This window comes from Carlito syrichta, unplaced genomic scaffold (assembly GCF_000164805.1).
Source record: "Carlito syrichta isolate Samal-C Ts95f unplaced genomic scaffold, Tarsius_syrichta-2.0.1 Scaffold301845, whole genome shotgun sequence".
Lineage (NCBI taxonomy): Eukaryota > Metazoa > Chordata > Mammalia > Primates > Tarsiidae > Carlito > Carlito syrichta.
In genome coordinates, this window is record NW_007245941.1 from 122,972 (window position 1) to 141,549 (window position 18,578).

The 18,578-nt window shown below is 42.4% G+C and overlaps 1 protein-coding gene across 1 annotated transcript in view; it reads left to right on the top strand.

Annotated features, from left to right (window-relative positions):
• LOC103257700 (poly(A)-specific ribonuclease PARN-like) overlaps nucleotides 1-12,672 on the top strand; it is a gene marked incomplete at its 5' end in the record, with an annotated part of 131,413 nt that extends 118,741 nt beyond the window's left edge. The window contains 2 exons of the mRNA XM_021711056.1: nucleotides 1,876-2,069; nucleotides 11,654-12,672. Of these exons, the coding sequence (XP_021566731.1) occupies nucleotides 1,876-2,069; nucleotides 11,654-11,706 (247 nt within the window). The remainder of the gene's footprint in view (nucleotides 1-1,875; nucleotides 2,070-11,653) is intronic.
• Between the last annotated feature and the right edge of the window lie 5,906 nt (nucleotides 12,673-18,578).

Genomic DNA, 18,578 nt, shown 5'->3' on the forward strand with positions numbered 1-18,578 from the left:
GGGGGGGGCGGGGGCCAGCCACTGTACTCCAGTCTGGGCGATGGAGTGAGACGCCAACTCAAAAAAAAAAAAACAAAAAACCCTTCTTAAAAGCATTATAAGTTTTTAAACAAAAAACTTTAGCATGACTTTTTAACAATCTCCCCCAAAACATTACCATTGGTGTCCTCCCTTCTCTTCACAGTCCCTCAATAAAAAGAGATGTTTCAAAAAACTCAGTAACAAATGTGGAAAAGAGAACAAATGAAGAGCTGCCCTCCAGTCTGACTAACATAGCAAGACCCCATCTCCACTAAAAATAAAAATCAATTAGCCAGGCATGGTGGCTCATACCTGTTGTCCCAGCTACTTGGGAGGCTGAGATGGGAAGATCACTTGAGCCCAGGAGGTAGAGGCTGAAGTGAGCTATGACTGAGTGATTGCACTGCAGCCTGGGCGACAGAGGAAGACTCTGTCTTACAAAAAAGAGAGAGAGAGAAAAGAAAACAGGAATGCTGGTCAGCCAATTTTAAGAAGAGTGCTCTAATCTCTCTTCTGCTTCCTATGCCTTAGAAGAACTACCAGGAAAGTGGTTTTTTCTTCTCCTTCACACGGGTGTACTGTCAAGTACATTTGTCAGCTTCAGAGAAGATGTGAGTGCAGGAGTAATGTGGAGGAACTTGAATACTTGGGTAGCCAAAGTCTTTTGTATGAAGCATTTTTAAGTACTCACTTCCCAGGGAAGGCATTTAATAGGAGTATGTTTGTCTCCTCTCGCTTTCTCTCTCTCACTTCGCCCCCCTCTCTGTGCTTGAATGACCTCCCTTAAATGGAATGCCTTGAAATTTTGTTATGCTTTTCATAACTTAGGGGCTATAATAAAAAATCTGTAAGACCCATTTAGAGGAGAAAGGACTCACTGACTATGTGGACTCCATTTTTATCTAGTTGTATTTCAGGGAACATATTTTCTTGGGAAAAAGCAGGACACATAATCTGATTTAATTCAACATGTCAAATCCTATAAAGCTTTAAAGATAAAACGAGGTTTAATTATAAATTTAACAAGTCATCTTTTTAGAAAAGAAGATTACATGAAGGTGGGGCATATTCTGTAACTAATATTCAAGTTTATGCATTGTCAAGAGTTACATAGTTTTGCTGTTTATCCATTAGACAGTCATGAAGCTAATCAAGCTAGCTTCTGATTAACGTAATTAAAACCATTCTTTTGTTATAGTAGTTCTACTAGTCTGTTATACTATTCTGTGACAATAGCTTTATCAAAATACAGACCAGAAATTTTCTTTACAGATTTATTTTTTTGCTTGTTTATTTGTTTTTTTGAGTTGGAGTCTTACTCCATTGTCCAGGCTGGAGTGCTATAGCACACTCACAGCCACCCCAGCATTGACCTGCTGGGCTCCAGTGATCCTTCTGCTTCAGCCTTCCAAGTAGCCAGAACTACAGGCATGCACTACCATACCCAGCTAATTTTTCGACTTATTGTAGAGACAAGGTCTCACCATGTAGCCCAGGCTGGTCTCAAACCCTCGGGCTCAGGGAATCCTCTCTCGCCTATGCCTCCTAAAGTGCTGGGATTACAGGCTTGAGCCACCATGCCTGGCCTACAGATTTGTTCTTAATGAAGAACAGCTTACATTTGTGTGTGTCTGTTTATAAGCATAATTTAGAACTTCTTTCTGAATAAGCATGTTAGACTTTTAGACTGTGGCTCATAATAAGGTCTTTAGTTTTTACATACAGGCAGCAGCTGCCCATATTGTTGATTGCTAGCTAAGTGTTAATAGAATTAAGAGTATTAAAATATTTTTATAGGCTACCCTTCCTGTTACTCTCAACACCTTCCATGTTTTTCCACTTTTTGCATTTCAGTTTTACAACTACCGGCACAGTAGGAAAGAGAAATCTGAGTCCTAGTCAAGAAGAAGCTGGCTTGGAGGACAGAGTACCAGGGGAGATTTCTGACGCTGAGCTTGAGCAGACAGATTCATGTGCAGAGTCCCTCTCAGAGGGGAGGAAGAAAGCCAGGAAATTAAAAAGAATGAAGAAAGAGCTTTCTCCAGCAGGTTTGTATTGGTTCTTGTTGAAGTTCTGGGGCTGTTTATACTTTAGAGGCAAGGTCTCATTATGTTGCCCAGGTTGGTCTTGAATTCCTGGGTTCAAGGCATCTTCCCACTTTGGCCACCCAAAGTGTTGGGATTACAGGTTTAAGGCACCCCCCCCCCCGGTTGTAAGCTTTAGAAACTCATATTTTGGGGAAAAAATTATAGCAAGGCTTCACTTGGTGGCAAAGCCTATGTAGTTTTCCACCAGATCAGTATTTTTAGGATCAATTTAATTTAAGGAATCCTAAAAAGCCCTGGCTTGGATAGCATAAGGCCTGGCGGTGGGGGGGGGGTTTGTCTCCTCGTTAAAGATGGTTAGTCTATTTTGATAATCTCTCTCTCTCCGTGGTTTAGAGATTTTGCTGATGTGTTTCAAGTAGCCTCAATATTTAAAATGTACGTTTAAATCTGCACAGAAGCCTACTCCTACATGTTATTTTCACTCTTCCCAGCAAAACCCCCAGGCAACCTGGATTTCTCTCATGAGCAGAATTATATAAGAAGCAAAAGAAACAGGAAATTAACACCTGTTAAGAGCCTACTATTCGCTAGACACTGTAGTAGGAGGCTTTTCTCTCATTATTTCATTTCATTTTCATAGTAGCCCTGAGCTAGGGCTTGTATTAGTGATGCAGATGCCTTGACTTAGAGAGGTACAGAAAGGGTGCAGGCCATGTAGCTGGTAGGAAACAGAGCCAAAAGGTGAACCCAGACCTGCCTGCACCAAATTCCATGTCATCTCCAACCACAGACATGCCTCCAGGATCCACGACCTCATTCAGCCCCTGGGGCACAGATCCTACATGGGGCACCACATGAGGCCAGAAGGGCTTCTTGTCAGTCAGCACGTGTGAAAGGCCATTCCCTGCTGCCAAGGGATGTCCAGCCATTCCTTGGTCAGGCAGCAGCCATGGTGACAATCATTGTAGCCACTGCTTACGGAGTGCTTACAGAACCAGGACAGCACTTAATGCTTAACAGAAATTATTTCGTTTAAATCTGTGAGGCAGTCACCAGTGTCCATTTTACAATTAGGAAAACACTGTGGTGAGTTGTGATGGTGCCACTGTACTCCAGCCTGGGGGACAGAATGAGACCCTGACTAAAAAAAGAAAACAGAGGCCAAGAGTGTTATGTGAGTTGCCCAAGGTCATGGAACCTTAAGTCTTTGCCTTTGGGCATGGTTATGTGTTGAGAGATGCTGACCTAGACATGATTGTCATTCTCCGTTGTCTCACATTAGTGTGATAGTCATCTGGTTAGCAGAACTAACAATCAAATCAAAGGAAGGTAGTAGTCAAGGGGTGAAACTTGATTCATACCAAGCTAAGAATTCACTGTTTTAACCGGGCTCGGTGGCTCAGCCTGTAATCCCACGCCTTTGGGAGGCTGAGGTGAGTGAATTGCCTGAGCCCGCGGGTTCGTGACCCGCCTGGGCAGCGAGACCTCATCTCTACAATAAATCAAAAAATCAGCCAGGCGTGGTAGCGTATGCCCATAATTCCGGCTACTGGGAAGGCTGAGGCCGAAGGATCACTGGAGCCCAGCAGGTCGAGGCTGTGGTGACTGGGAGCGGCCACTGCACTCCAGTCTGGGCGACAGAGTGAGACTCCAACTCAAAAAAAAAAAAAAAAAGAATTCACTGTTTTAGTTAATTCCTTTTTGCATGTGACCTGATCTGACTGTGGGAGTTTTCTGAATCTCATTGATATTAATGAAATCACAGAAGCAGCAAAAATGTTGTATATGCTTTTTATGCATGATGCTGAAACTTAATTTTAACAGAAACCTAAACTCTTGTTTGAAGCCTTGATTGTGTATTTTTACTGTCTCCTTGAATCTGGGTGGCTCCCTTTTCCTCTCCTTTCCCTAAATCAAGTATTAGAGAAGTTTTTAAACCTACAGCATCCTTGGTCTTCAGATCTGATACCTTGTTACCGCTGTTATCACCTTGCACATGCTCTACAAATGTAAACGATTAAGTGTCAGCATGGCTTTTAGAGATTATGCTGAACATGATGGGGGAATCTTTCCCTCTTATATTCCTGACTTTCATAGCTCAGTCTCTTGAATATTTTGAGTTTATCTATTACTTCTCAGGGACATGCTTTCGTTTTTTCTTCTCTATCAGCATCATCTTAAAAATATTAAAATTAAAATACCTAATAATAGACTGCATTAATACATTCACTCCTTTTATAGTTTTCATCATTTTAAGTGAAAACTTTCTATAAGTTATTTAGGGTTTTGAATTTATAATACTGTAGTTAAAATAGGTTTTTTCCTCCCATTGACAGTAAAGCTGTCACTGCCACAGGATTTGAGCTAAAAAAAAAATTGTAGATTTTGTACTTCTTTGTCAGTACTGCTAAAGAAAGAAAAAGAGAGACATCTTGACTTTTAATTGAGTCAGAAAACCTGGGAGAATTGGGCTTTCTGCTGGAGTACCATTCGCCAGTGAGGCCTCTGACAGTACAAGGTGGAAACTTCATGAGCCCTCTCACCTGGTTTGTTTTAAGCATTTAATCCTATTAGTATCAGCCGGATGTAGGTCAAGATATCAGGTGCTGAACCCTACTGAATCAACCAATTTTGCTTGCTCAGTTACTTTAATAAGGTCCCATAATGAGCAAGAGTACAAAGTTTATCCTCTGTTAATGGTCTGTATTAAACTTCCAGAGGTACTCAAAGTGTGCCGGGAGCTGCTAGGGCCTGCTCAAGGTGGTAGCAGGAGCTGTGTTAGAGGTGAGGAACAGAGTGGCAAAGTCTGTCTAACCAAAAGCAGCTCTGAAGCATTGTCTAAGCACTGGTATCTTTCCAAGTGCTCACCAGATTCACGCAGGTGGTGGGTGCCCTGCACTGGCGATGAGGGAGCCAAAGACACAAAAGGCCAGGGAGCTTTCTGTTTTCCAAAGAGGAAGAAGGAAAATCCAGGACCATTGAGTATGATGTGCTGCAGCAATCCCTGAACAAATAATGCACAACAGATGCCACACAGAACAGTTCCATTTTCATATTTATTTGTTTGTTTGTTTTGAGGCAGAGTCTCCCTCTGTTACCTAGGCTGCAGTGGTACAATCTTATCTCACTGCAAACTCAAACTCCTAGACTCAAGCAATCCTCCCACCTCAGCCTACTGAGTAGCTAGAACTACAGGCACATGCCACCACACCTGGCTATTTTCTTTTCTTTTTTTTTGGTAGACCTAGAGTCTCACTTGGTTGTCCAGGCTGCATTTTTTTTTTCTTAGTTATACATTTTGATGAAGATACACTAAGAATTAAGTACTAAGATAACAAAATAACCTAAATAACAGAATTAATTGACCATTTATTGGGTTTATATTTTCTATTAGGCATTGTGCTAGGAATGTCCTTTATTATCTTGTCTAGTCCTTACAAACACCCAGTAAGGCATAGATATAATTATTTTCCCATTACAGAGAGCAAACAGAGGCTCAGAGTTACAGACTTGCAAAGTCAAACTATATGGCAGGTACTGGGAAGAGAGGCTGCTTGACTCCAATGCTCCTACACTGCACCCTCTGCACTGGGTGGAGCTAATCCACACTTCAGAGGAAATGAACAATTCTTGACAAACAGGAATGTCTCTTGCAGCTCTTCTAGATCAGAAACAATGATCATTTATTTTATTTTATTCCACTGTCACATGAAAAAGTCTTTTGTTTTTTTTTAAGTCATTTGGTAGAAGCCCATTGACCACTCCCCTTTGGGGTTTCTGTTTTATGCATCATATGCACTCAGCAGGTATTTTTCTCTGAAGTGCAGTTGTTTCTATCCTACTTTCAGGAAGCAAATGGAGGTGTCAGTCTTCCCCTTTTATATCTGCTATGCTTAGTGGTGATTGGCAGTGCTAATAACTACTTTTCACCAGAGCAATTCAAGGTACATTCCTGGTTGGTACATAAAGGAAAGCGATTCTGCATGCCATTTATGCTGGAATAAAATGTCCTTAGGCAGTGAGGTTGCTTCCCCCGTTCATGGGTTTTGGTTTTGGTTTTTGTTGAGTTAGTGTCTCCCAGCTTAGAATGCACAGCAACCACAACCTTAACTCTGAGTTGCTGGGACTACAAGCATGCGCCACCCTGGCTAATTTGTTTACGTTTTTGTAGAGATGAGGTCTCGTTATGTTGCCCAGGCTGGTCTCGAACTTCTGGGTTCAAGCAGTCTTCCTGCCTTGGCCTCCCAGAGTGCTGGGATTACAGGCATGAGCCACCACGCCCAGCCCCAGGTCGTGTTTAATTAATGGATTTCTATAACACACTTGTTATTATTGATAGGGTGTTCCAGGGGTCTGGAGAAACCCCTACCTCATCCCCTCTGTTCTCCAGAACATCTCAGGGCCCACATGGATGATTTGATGCCACCTAGGCTGACCATTCCCAAAATGCTGGAGATTCCATCAGCACCCCAGTTAGAGAGTGTTCAGGGGCTTGCCAAAAGAAGATACATTGACTATTCATGGTTTTTTTTTTGTTCTGTAAATAGAGACATTGTTCCAAGTCTTTTTTTCCCCTAATAGTTAAAACAACACATTAGACCTTTAAATGTTTGCCAAGAACCATGAGTTTTATTGGAGTCTTGACTAATCTGCTGAAATTTTCAAGCTTAAACCCTTAGGGTTACAATATAAAAATTTAGAATCTACTTAGAGCACAATCTCTTCGTACTACTATTAAAGTCAGAAACAAGATCTACAGTTGCTGCTGTTGGTCACCTGAGAGACCAGGCTCAAGGAGCCTAGCGACCTCCCAAGGAACCTTTCAATTACTCCATGAAAATGTGGCTTTTATCTTAAACAAGGCAGGTGTGCTGCCTTGCAAGGCTGTGTGCTTAGTGCATGTCTGCTCTCCCTGTTCCTCCTGGCACCAGCTTCCAAGAGGGGTGCAGCCTCCTTAGTTTGGGAAAGCCCCCCAGTATGTCTCCTCTTGAGCGCTGCCAAGTTAAAAATGTTTATATTGCTCCCCAAAAATCTTTCTGTATACACAATTTCACTCCATGGAAAATGATATGATGGCAGTTTTCCATTGGACCATGTGGTTTTTTTAGATCCTGTTTGGGATTCACCTGGGGAAAGCAATGTCTTACCCCTTAGAGTTTCTTCCTTTCAATTCTAGTTAGGTGAAAGTATAAATAAGCAATCACCTTTTGTGTTCATCACCTTTTAGACATTTTGATTTTTTTAAATAAAAATAATGTACTCACTATGAGAATTTGTAGAATACAAAAAATAGAAAGAAGAAAGACTCCACAGTTCTAATACTTGATACTCTATTGCTAAGTGTTTTTACTCTATCATTTTTCTATACAATTGACATCGTAGTCTATATGCAACTTTTCTTTTCTTTTTCTTTTTTTTTTGAGACAGAGTTTCAGTCTACTGTCCAGGCTATAGTGCAGAGACACAGTTACAGCTCACTACAGCCTCAAACTGATGGGCTCAGAGATCCTTCTGCCCCAGCCTCTCAGGTAGCTAGGAGTACAGGTGCATGCCATTGCACCTTGCTAATTTTTTTTTTAATTTCTGTGTAAAGACCAGGTATGACTCTGTTGCTCAGGCTGGTCTCCAACTCCTGGCCTCAAGCAGGCCTCCTTCCTCAGCCCCACAGTGTGCCAGGAGTATATACATGGAATTTATATCCTGCAGTTTTCCCATTTTAGAAACTCGTGGTCCAGTAATCTTAGTTATCACCATATTTTTTCATATTAAAAATTTGTTGGATTTTTTTAAACATCATTTCTAGTATCTTTTGCAGGGTTGGCTTTATAAAAATATATAATTTGCATCCAATAAGATTCATTGCTCTTAGGTGTACAGTTTGGCAAATTTTGACAGATGGTCGCAACCATATAGCCACCACTATGATCAAGATATAGAACAGTTCTGTCATTCTGGAACATTTCCTCATGCTCCTTTGCAGCCAATCCCTCACCTCAACCTCCACATCCTGGCAACTACTGATCTTTTTTCTGTCGCTGTAATTTTGTCCTTTCCAGAATGTCATATAAATGAAATCACGCAATAGTTAGCATTCTGAGTCTTTCATTTAACTTTAGTTTAGCATGATACATTTGAGATTCATATTGTTGCATGAATCATTAGTTCATTCGTTTTTGTTGCTGAATAGTATTCCATTTTATAGGCATATCACTGTCCATTCCCCAGTTGAAGGACATTTAGGTTGTTGTCAGTTTTTGGCAACTAAGAATCAAACTGCTATAAACATTTGTGTACAGGTTTTTGTATACACTGAGTTTTCAATTTTTTTAGGTAAATGCCTAGGAATTGCTGAGTTTTATGATAACTGTATATTTAACTTTATAGGAAATTAACACTCTTTTTCAAGGTGGCTGTACCATTTTGCATCCCCACCAACAGGGTATGAAGGCTCCAATGCTCCAGTCACTGTGCACCCTCACCAAGACTATTGCTCACACTCTCCCTTTTTGTTTGTTTTTAAGTCATTCTGGTGACTATGCAGTGGAATCTCCTTGTAGCTTTGGTTTGTGTTTCCCTAGTGACTAATGATGTTGAGCATCTGTTCATGTGATCATTTGCCATCCACGACTCTTCTTTGGTGAACTGTTCAAACCTTTTGCCCAGTTTTTTCATTGTATTTATTTTATTCTTACTGAGTTTTGAAAGTTCTTTACAGATTGAGATACAAGGCATTTTAAGTGTTTCGCAAATACTTCCTTTTAGCCAATGGCTTTTCTTTTCATTCTTTTACTAGTGTCTCTTGAAGAGTAAAAGCTTGGCCAGGCACAGTGGCTCACACCTGTAATCCTAACACTTTAGGAGGCAGAGGCCAGAGGATTGCCTGAGCTCAGGGGTTTGAAACCAGCCTGAGCAACATGGTGAGACTTCGTCTCTACAATAAATCAAAAACTTAGCTGGGCATGGTGGTACATGCCTGTGGTTCCAACTACTTGGAATACTGAGGTGGAAGGATTACCTGAGCCCAGCAGGTTGAAGCTGCAGTGACTGTGAGCATGCCACTGCACTCCAGCCTGGGTGGCAGAGTGAGATCCGACTCAAAAAAAAAAGTTTTAAATTGTGATGCAGTCTGCTTTATCAGGTTCGCCCCCTTCCTCATAGATTATGCCTTTGGTGTCATATCTAAGAAACTTTTTGCCTCCTTCTAGGTTGCAAAGATTTCCTCCTATGTTTTTTTCCAGAAATCTTACAGTTTGGGGTTTTACATGTGAGTGTACAGTCTGAGTTAATCTTTGCATATAATGCAAGACATGGATCGGGGTCCACCATAACAGAAGACAGATGTTGTTGAGTGTCTTTTTAAAGAGAACACTTGTTCCTAAGTGATTCTCTACACCCGGTAACTCAGGGTTGTGAAGGTGAGCTCTCTGGAAAGCTGACCATTGCACCTTGCCTACCAGCCCTGAGACTGATCCATCATTAGCCTACAGCCCTCCCTTTCTGGAAAGTGCTAAAAAGAGCCCTGGCACTGACCTTCAGTTCACCTCCAGTCTGGGTCATGACTCCTAAAGTTCTGGTCCCTCTGGACACATAACTCTTGCTCAGCAGCTGCATATTTAGGCAGTGCAAACTGATGTCTTTTTGACTCCAGGCTTTTGGCTTCCTAGGAAACAACAAGGTTCAATGTTGAGCCACGTTACTGATAAAAGGAAGGGACCTAACATTCATTAAAAACTCTCTCAGGAGCATTGCTGCATCAGAGAAGTCCTGTGCAGCATAACATGGGCTGAGGTCCATTTTGTAGATGAAGTAGAGACTTCAAAGTGACCCAGCGAATATAACGTCTGAGTCGACTTGCTTCACTCCAGAGCTTTTGCTTATTCCATTCTTTCTGCCACCTCGTCACGGAGTTACTTCCTGTGTGTGCGATGCTCATACTGTACTCATGTCCCGACATGGCAGGTGCAAAGGACAAGCAACAGTGAAGTTGCTTGTAGCAATGTATCTTTTTTCTTCTCATTGTGATTTAATTTACTGCAATTCCCCACATTTGGTGTTGCAGCTTTTACCTTTAGAATGACTAATTGGCAACTATAATACTTCTTTGATATGTGAATTGTAAAAATGCCCTTAATTGATGTTTATTTTCCTATAGTTAGGTATTATATGAACATGTGATTGAGAAAGCTAGGCTAGTTACAGCTTGTCATGGGCTCCTTGCAGCACTTAACTGGACCACGTGAATCCTTTTCAGTGGGTTATCTTGGCCCTCTTCACTTCTCAGGGGTAGTCCTGTGGTCTTTATTGGGAGTCCCAGGACATCCATGTTCACAGTGATGAGATCCAGGGTAGAAAAACTCCAGTTATCCACTTGACTAGTCTTTGAAGAAAAAAAAAAAAGAAAAGAAAAATCCCAATTACCCCTCTCCTGGTCTCATTCTGACTCTCTGGATCTTACTGCAGTAAGTGCTCTGAAGTGGGAATTCTGTGTTAGCTGAAATTCTCTTTGTGTCATTTCTTGTGCCTAGACCTAGTTATCTTCAGGCATCTGTTACTGATGATAGCCACTCTCAGCTAAGTGAGTCCTAGTTTGTAGGACATGGCACCCCCTCCATTTCTACAAGTTATTCCCCATAGCAGGCATCATCAAAGACTTCGCTCCCTTTTTGAAATCTTGGATTGTTAACATCTGGGAGAAAAGCTTCGCCCGCTTTCCCTGCCAGCCCTACGTTATGACTTCATGCATGGCACCACTTGTGCAGCTGACGCCTGGCTGGCCACACTTTCCATTATGAATACTCTCTTTCCTGACTGACTTCACATTCACTAAGTCTAGATCCCAGCCCAATTTTTGGCCGCTGCTGTTGTAGAAAGTGGCATGAATGAAAAAGGACTTCTAACTTCAGGGTGAAACTGTTTGTAACTGCAGAGATCTCTTCAATCCAGAAGAGGGCCTTAGCCAAATTTGCTGCAATTGGAAAAGGCCACAGGCTTCTTTTACCCCTTTTGAGATCTTGAACCCCAACTGACGGGCTTCCTTCCACCCTGTTGCCCCCAACTAAATTTCTCATCTAGGCGCTGGTCACACCACAGCACAGAGAAACCCAGTGTCCAGGGACTTGGTGCTATGGAAGGATTCTGACCCCATCTCAGCCACTTCCAGTGGTGTGTGGCTGGGCATGTTTCCTTGCCTCTCTGAATCTGTTCTTACATCAGTAAAATGGAGTATTGATGACATCTTATCGGGTTTTATGAAGATTAGATGAATTGATGCCCAGTGTGGCACTAGCGGAGGACAGAGTGTGGTGCCCTGAGACAGAGAGTGTGAGCGTCGACATCTTGCCTTCTATAAGATGGAGGGTGGATGCAGCCAGAGCAGGGGTGGCAAGCACTTCATTCCCTGTGATGCCTCTGTGGCCTCTCCATTTGCTGAGCTATGCTCTCCACAGGCTAGACCTGTGCATAAACTCTCCCCAGTGTTGCCATGCAGCTGGCCCCAAACCGCCCCATCTGAAGCTGCAGCCAGTGCTGGGCCCTCTGTCTCTGTGCCGTTCTCCTGTTCACACTGTCTCGCTCTTTCTCACTAGGAGCCATCTCGGACAGCCCCGCCACACTCTTCGAAGTTCCTGACATGTGGTAACCAAGACCCAAGTGAAACAACCCACTGATGCTCTCGCAGAGAAAGAGCCAGCCGGCACATTTGGAAGCCATACTGTAATTAACTGAATAAAATGGGATGTGGGAGGGGCTGGAAACCAAGTGTGTCTCCAGAAAAAACTGGTTTTTATTTTCGTGGCTGTGTTTCTTTTTTTTCGTTTTTAATCTAAACTGTCTTTTGACACTCATCACGGCTATACAGCTGTCATGAGTGTATGCACGATTAACCAGTTACTTCCTTGTTGCCTGTGTGAACCTTTCCTGTCATGAACGAGTGTGCTTCAGAATCCACCTAAGGGAATGTCAGCTGTGAAATCTGCCAGAAGAACTGACATTCTGGTTGCTGTGATCATGTATTTGGGTTGAACTCTTTCCTGTTTAGAAAGGTTCTTGCCTGTCTTCTCGTGTTCAGATTTGGGGGCTGTTGCATCTCCCAGTGGAGAAATCGGTGGTGTCTCCCTGCATCCCACCATAGCTTACTGAAAAGATGACGCTGTCATGCTTGTTTTTGCACTAGGAGGATGTCACCAGGTTCAGCCCACAGAGAGGCTTACCATATGCCTTGGCCTCTAGAGCATATTTATTGAAAGTTACTTTTCCTAGGATGTGAGCTTCTCATAGGGCTATTGAGTAGCTGTCCATTTCTGTTCTCACATGCAGTGCTGTGTTCACTTTTCAGTGTCTCAGCCAGGTTGTCTTTTCTGTTTGTTTGGGTGGCAGCTGGGGGCTAAGCTGGCAGATGTGCATACATGCGCATGTGTGTGAGACCATGGCCAATCTACCACATGTACCAGCCCTTCTCTGTTGAAACAGATCCCAACAACAACAACAGTTTACGGATCTTCTTCAGTAGATCTGCTTCAGATAGATCATTGTTAGATTTTAACATTTTTGTATTGTGGAAATGAAAATGAAAAATGTATTTCCAAAAGCTGAAAATTAAAGAAATTTTCATAGGACTCTGGTTCTTTCCTTTCTCTTTTTTTCTAAGTGAATGACGTATTCATTCCCTACATAGATGTCTTTCTCACCCCTAAAAAGAACTGGTAAGTCACTAAGCCTGGTGTTCATGAGTTTTTTTTAAACCTCTATCTCCTGTACCTGTCTTAACGGGCAGCTACCCAGTGCTGGAGCTGAGCCCTAGTGGGAGGGCAGGGGAAACAGGGCTCTTCCCGCTCACACTGAATTCCGTGGCATGATATGGCTTCAGATTTGTCAGACACTTACCCCAATCAAGAGCCTCTTAACACTTCCCCTTCCCCTTCCCCCTCCTCTCCCTTCTCCAACTTTGAGCCACAAAATTAGAAACCCAGACTTGGCAGGAAGAAACACCCACCCTTCCTGAAGCTGTCAGTGCTCCCAGCTTAGTGGGAAGTATGAAGGTGGGTTAAAGACAAACAGTGAAGGAGGACGTAAACAGGAGTGTGCAGAGAGGGGCTGCCGGGCTTCCAGTCAGCAGCACTTGCAGGTGGAAACGCATAGTGCCTGACCCTTCTTAAAAAGATGGAAAACCAGCTGAAGCCCATGAATGGACATACATAGGAAAAGAGTTCACACGGCCTATGAGCGAGCCTTGTGTGGACACGCAGAGTGTGGAGGGCTGTCGGACCTCACGTGCTGGTTCAGTCTTGCTTGGGAGAGAGGTGGAAGCCTCTTGCTCTGAGATAACCAAAGTTGTCACAGTGCCCTGAGGCCTACTCAGGAGTGTACACAATGCTCCCTGCTCAGAAAGCTTTAGAAACACACACTTTATACCCCTGCTACTACTGAGCCAGAGAGGAATTTGGGGAAGAGTGATTTCTAGAAAGGGCATGTGCCCCAGCAGCTCGCAGAACAATGCTGGCATCCAGTTGCAACTCTGTTTTGTTGGGCACATTATTTACCCTCTGAGCCTCAGTTTCCTCAGAAGATCAGAATGATAAACCTACCTCACAGAAAGTTGTTAAGATTAAATGAAATAACACAAAATGCCAGCATGCACGAATACACAACAAATTGTAGATATATTTAAAGATTATGCTTTTTTATAAATTAATTTTTTGTACAGACAAGGTCTTACTACATTACCCAGGCTTGTCTCAAACTCCTGGGCTCAAGCAGTCCTCCCACCTCAGCCTCCCAAAGTGCTGAGATTATAGGTGTGAGCTACTGCACCCTAAATATTATGCTTTGGGTCTGAAACTCTTACTGTGTCTACTACTATCAACTCGAGCTGACAGGGTCATAGCCGCTGGAATTTGGCTTAGAATTAAATACCCGGTAGAGCCCACATACAAGGCCAGGCCCTGTTTTCCCATCTGTATCAGACGGTACATCTGGTGAGCTACGCTGGCTCATTTCCCCTGCACACATGTGTGCACACATACACCAAACTTTTCTTGACATCTCTTTTGGGCATAAAACCCTAGGATGGTGCTTCTGGCATTTTGATACTAGGGCTCAGATGTATATGATGACGATGGGTCTGTGGTTTGGGGACTTTTGTATATTGTAGCCAAACCTGGAGGTGGCCATGGGAGTGGGGACTTCTGAGTATCCCTGCAAATGGTTTTGTAGTCCTTTGATTTTGGAGCTGGGTGGAGATAACACACTGTGACTGTCCTTTTCTGGAGCTTTGCCTTCTGTCCAGTTTTTCCCTCAACATTTTATTATGAAAAATTTCAAACATATAGAGAAATTGAAAGAATTGTTCAGTGAACATCCATTTACTCACTGCCTAGACTGTACAGTCACCATCTCTCTGTGCTGTCATGTACCAAGTATCATTTTGGTCAACCACAGACCACCTTTACAATATGGAGTTCCCATAAGATTATAATGGAGCATAGCTGCAAAGTTCCTATTCGCACCGATGTGTTTTTTTGTGGTTGCTTTGTTTTTTGTTTTTTTATTTTTTTGAGTTGGAGTCTGTCACCCAGGCTGGAGTGCTGTGATACACCCATGGCCACTCCAGCATCGACCTGCTGGGCTCCAGTGATCCTTCTGCTTACGCCTTCCAAATAGCCATAACTACAGGTGCACGCTACCACGCCGGCTAATTTTTTATTTTTTGTAGAGATGAGGTCTCGCCAAGTTGCCCGGGCTGGTCTTGAACCCGCGGGCTCAGGCAATCCACTCGCCTCGGCCTCCCAAAGTGCTGGGATTATAGGCTGAACCACCGAGCCTGGCCATTTTAAAGGTGTGGGGAGCTGGGCTCAGTGGCTGGTCTCAAACTCCTGGGCTCAAGCAGTCCTCCTACCTTGACTTCCCAAAGTGCTAGAATTACAGGCATGAGCCAGTGTGCCTGGCCTTAAGTTTATTATTGAAGAAAATATATTTTTATAAATTTAGTATAGCCTAAGTGTACAATATTTATAGTCTGCAGTAGTGCACAGTAATGTGCCAAGCCTTCACATTCACTCCACTCACTCAAGTGGCTCACCCAGAGCAACTTCCAGTCCTGCAAGCCCCATTCATGGTAAATGCCCTATACAGATGTACCATTGTTTAACTTTAATATCATATTTTTACTGTATCTTGTCTATATTAGAGACACATATTTACCATTCTATTTCAGTTGTCTACAGTAGTCAATAAGTAACACACGATATAAATTAGTAGTCTAGGAGCAGCAGACCATACCATATACCTAGACGTGTGGTAGGCTAGACCATCTAAGTGCACTATGTGTTATTTGCATAATGGTGAAATCACTTAACGATGCATTTCTCAGAACGTATCCCTGTTACTGAGTAGCACAGTATGCTTTATTACATACCCAAGATGAAGTTGCAAACATCAATGCACTCCCCCTCAAAAGTACTCTGATGAAAGTATTGTCATTAGAGTTTAACCTTAGTGTATATTTGGGGCTCCATGTGAGCAGAATTTGTAGTGGAATCCTCAACTCTTAGATGTACGCTTTGATAAGTTCTAATATACAGATCAGTTCAAGATATGGGCCAGGCCGGGCATGGTGGCTCAGACCTGTAATCCTGGTGCTTTAGAAAGCCAAGGTAGGAGGATAGCTTGAGACCAGCCTGAGCAACACAGTGAGACCTTGTCTCTACAAAATAAACTAAACATTAGCTGGGCATGGTGGCACATGCTTGTAGTCCCAGCTATTCAGAAGGCTGAGGCAGAAGGATCTCTTGAGCCCAGGAGTTGGCGGTTGCAGTGAGCTATGTGTGTGCCACTGCACTCCAGCCAGCCTGAATGACAGAGCAAGACCCTATCTCTTAAAAAAATCTAGACCAATACTGTCACACCAGAATATTCCCTTCTGCCTCATCCACTCAACCCCCTACCCTGCTCCCACCCCTAAAGGCAACCACTGACCTGAAGCTTTTCACCACACATTAATCTTCTAGAACTTTATGAAAATAGAATTATGAAGTACATAATTATGAAGTCTTTTTTACTCATCATAATGTTTTTGAGATTCATGTTGTGCATGTACCAGTAGTTCCTTTTTATTTTTGAGTATGAATATACCAGTGTTTATTCAATCGATGAACACAAGTCCACTTCCAGTTTGGAGCTAGTATGAACAGAGCTGCTATGAACATTTTTGTATAAGTCTCTTAAAACAAAATCATAAAAAAACAAAACTTTAATCTGGGGAGTAAATGCCAAGGAGTGGGATTGTTGGGTCATGGGACAGGAAATCCCTTTAGAAACTGCCACATCTTTTTCCAAAGTAATCATATCATTTACACTGTCACCAACTATGTATGAGAGTTCTAAGGGCTCCCTTGGCAACATTTGCTGGTATCGGTCTTTAGCCATCCTGTTGGGTAGATGGTACATCTCATGCAGTTTTAATTTTCATTTCTCTGATGACTAATGATGTACTTATTGGCCACATGTATGTCTTCCTTTTTGAGTTACCTGTTCATTTATCATGCCTGTATTTTATCAGGTCATTTACCTCTTTATTATTGTAGAAGTTCATTACATATTCTAGACATCAGTCCTCTGTCTGATAGTTGTTTGGCAAACATTTAGTCCTGCTTGTTTCTATTCCTTTTTTTTTTTCTTTTTGTTGCGGTCTCACTGGGTCGACCAGGCTGGAGTGCAGTGGCACAATCACAACTCACTGCAATCACAACTCACAGACTCAACCTTCTGGGTTCAGGCAATTTTCCCACCTCAGCCTTCTGAGTAGCTGGGACTACAGGGGTGGGCTACCACAGTTGGCTATTTTTATTTTTCTTTTAGAGACAAGGTCTCATTGTTGCCTAGGCTGGTCTTAAACTCTTGGTCTCAAGTGATCCTCCCATCTCGACCTTTCAAAGTGCTGGGATTACAGGCATGAGCCATTGCATGGGCCTTTTTAATTTTCTTAAAGGTTATCTCTTTTTTTCTTAACAGTATCTTTTACTGGGCAGAAGTTTTTTATTTTGATGAAGTCTATTTTTCTATTTTTTTTTCTATTATATAATTTTTTTATCGAGTTGGAGTCTCACCCCATCACCTAGGCTGGAGTGCGGTGGCATGCTCATGGCCATTGCAGCATCAACCTGCTGGGCTAAGGCAATCCTTCCATCTCAGCCTTCCAAATAACCAGAACTACAGACATGCACTACCATGCCCAGCTAATTTTTTGATTTATTGTAGAGACGAGATCTCACCAAGTTGCGCAGGCTGTTCTCGAACCTGTGGGCTCAGGCAATTCGCTCACCTCGGCCTCCCAAAGTGCTGGAATTACGGGCTTGAGCCACCACGCCCGGCCTATTTTTCTATTTTTTTTCTATATCCTGCCTAAGAAACCCCCAAGTTATAAAGATATACTTCTGTTGTTTTCCTCTAGAAGCGTTCGAGTTTCAACATTTGTGTTTAAGGCTATGATCCATCTCGAATTAACTTTTTTATTTATGGTATGAGACTGGAGTTGGGGTTTCTTCATTCCATATGGATGACTTTATTCCAACATCATCTGTGGAGAAGGCCTTTCTTAGTAAATTGTTTTGGTGTTTTAGTCAAAAATCTGTTTACCTAATAATAAGTGTGGGTCTTGAGTGTGTGGGGGTTTTAAGATTCTTTTTTTAAAACTTTTAATTTTTTTATTTTAAAGATGTGGGGTGCAATTCAGAGTTAGGTATACAAATGTTCATTAGGCAGGTACCCTTGTTGATGAGGTATGCTCCGCTTCCCCAGGCAGATTCCCACTACTGGCAATCCCATATCCCTGCTCCCCTCCCAGCAGTTTCCCGCTGCTGCCAATCCTTTTCTTATACTATTACGATAATTGTTCAGGGTCCACTTATGAATGAGAACATGTAATACTCAGTTCTTTGTTTCTGTGAAATATCACTCAGTATTATAGACTCTAAGTCCATCCAGGTTGCTGTGAAATTCATGATTTTTTTCTTTATGGCTACATAATATTTTGTCGTGTATATGTACCACATTTTTAAAATCCAGTCCTCTTCTGATGGGCAGCACGGTTAGTTCCATGTTCTTACTACTGTGAACAATGCTGCGATAAATATTTGTGTGCAGTTATCTTTTTTATAGAGTGATTTGAGTTCTTCTGAGTATATTCCCAGTAGGGGGATTGCAGGGTCATATGGAAGGTCAATTTTTAGATCTTTTAGGAATTGCCACACTGTTTTCCACAGAGGCTGTACTAGTTTACACTCCCACTGCCTGTGGAAGTGTTCCCTTTTTCCTGCATCCTCTCCAGCATCTGTTGTTTTTTGAGTTATTGATGATAGCCATCCTGACTAGAGTTAGGTGGTATCTCAGTGTAGCTTTAATTTGCATTTCTTTGATGATTAGTGAGGCTGAGTATTTTTTCATGTATCTGTTGGCTGCTCATATGTCTTCTTTTGAGAACTGTCTATTCATATCTTTTGCCCACTTTGTAATGAA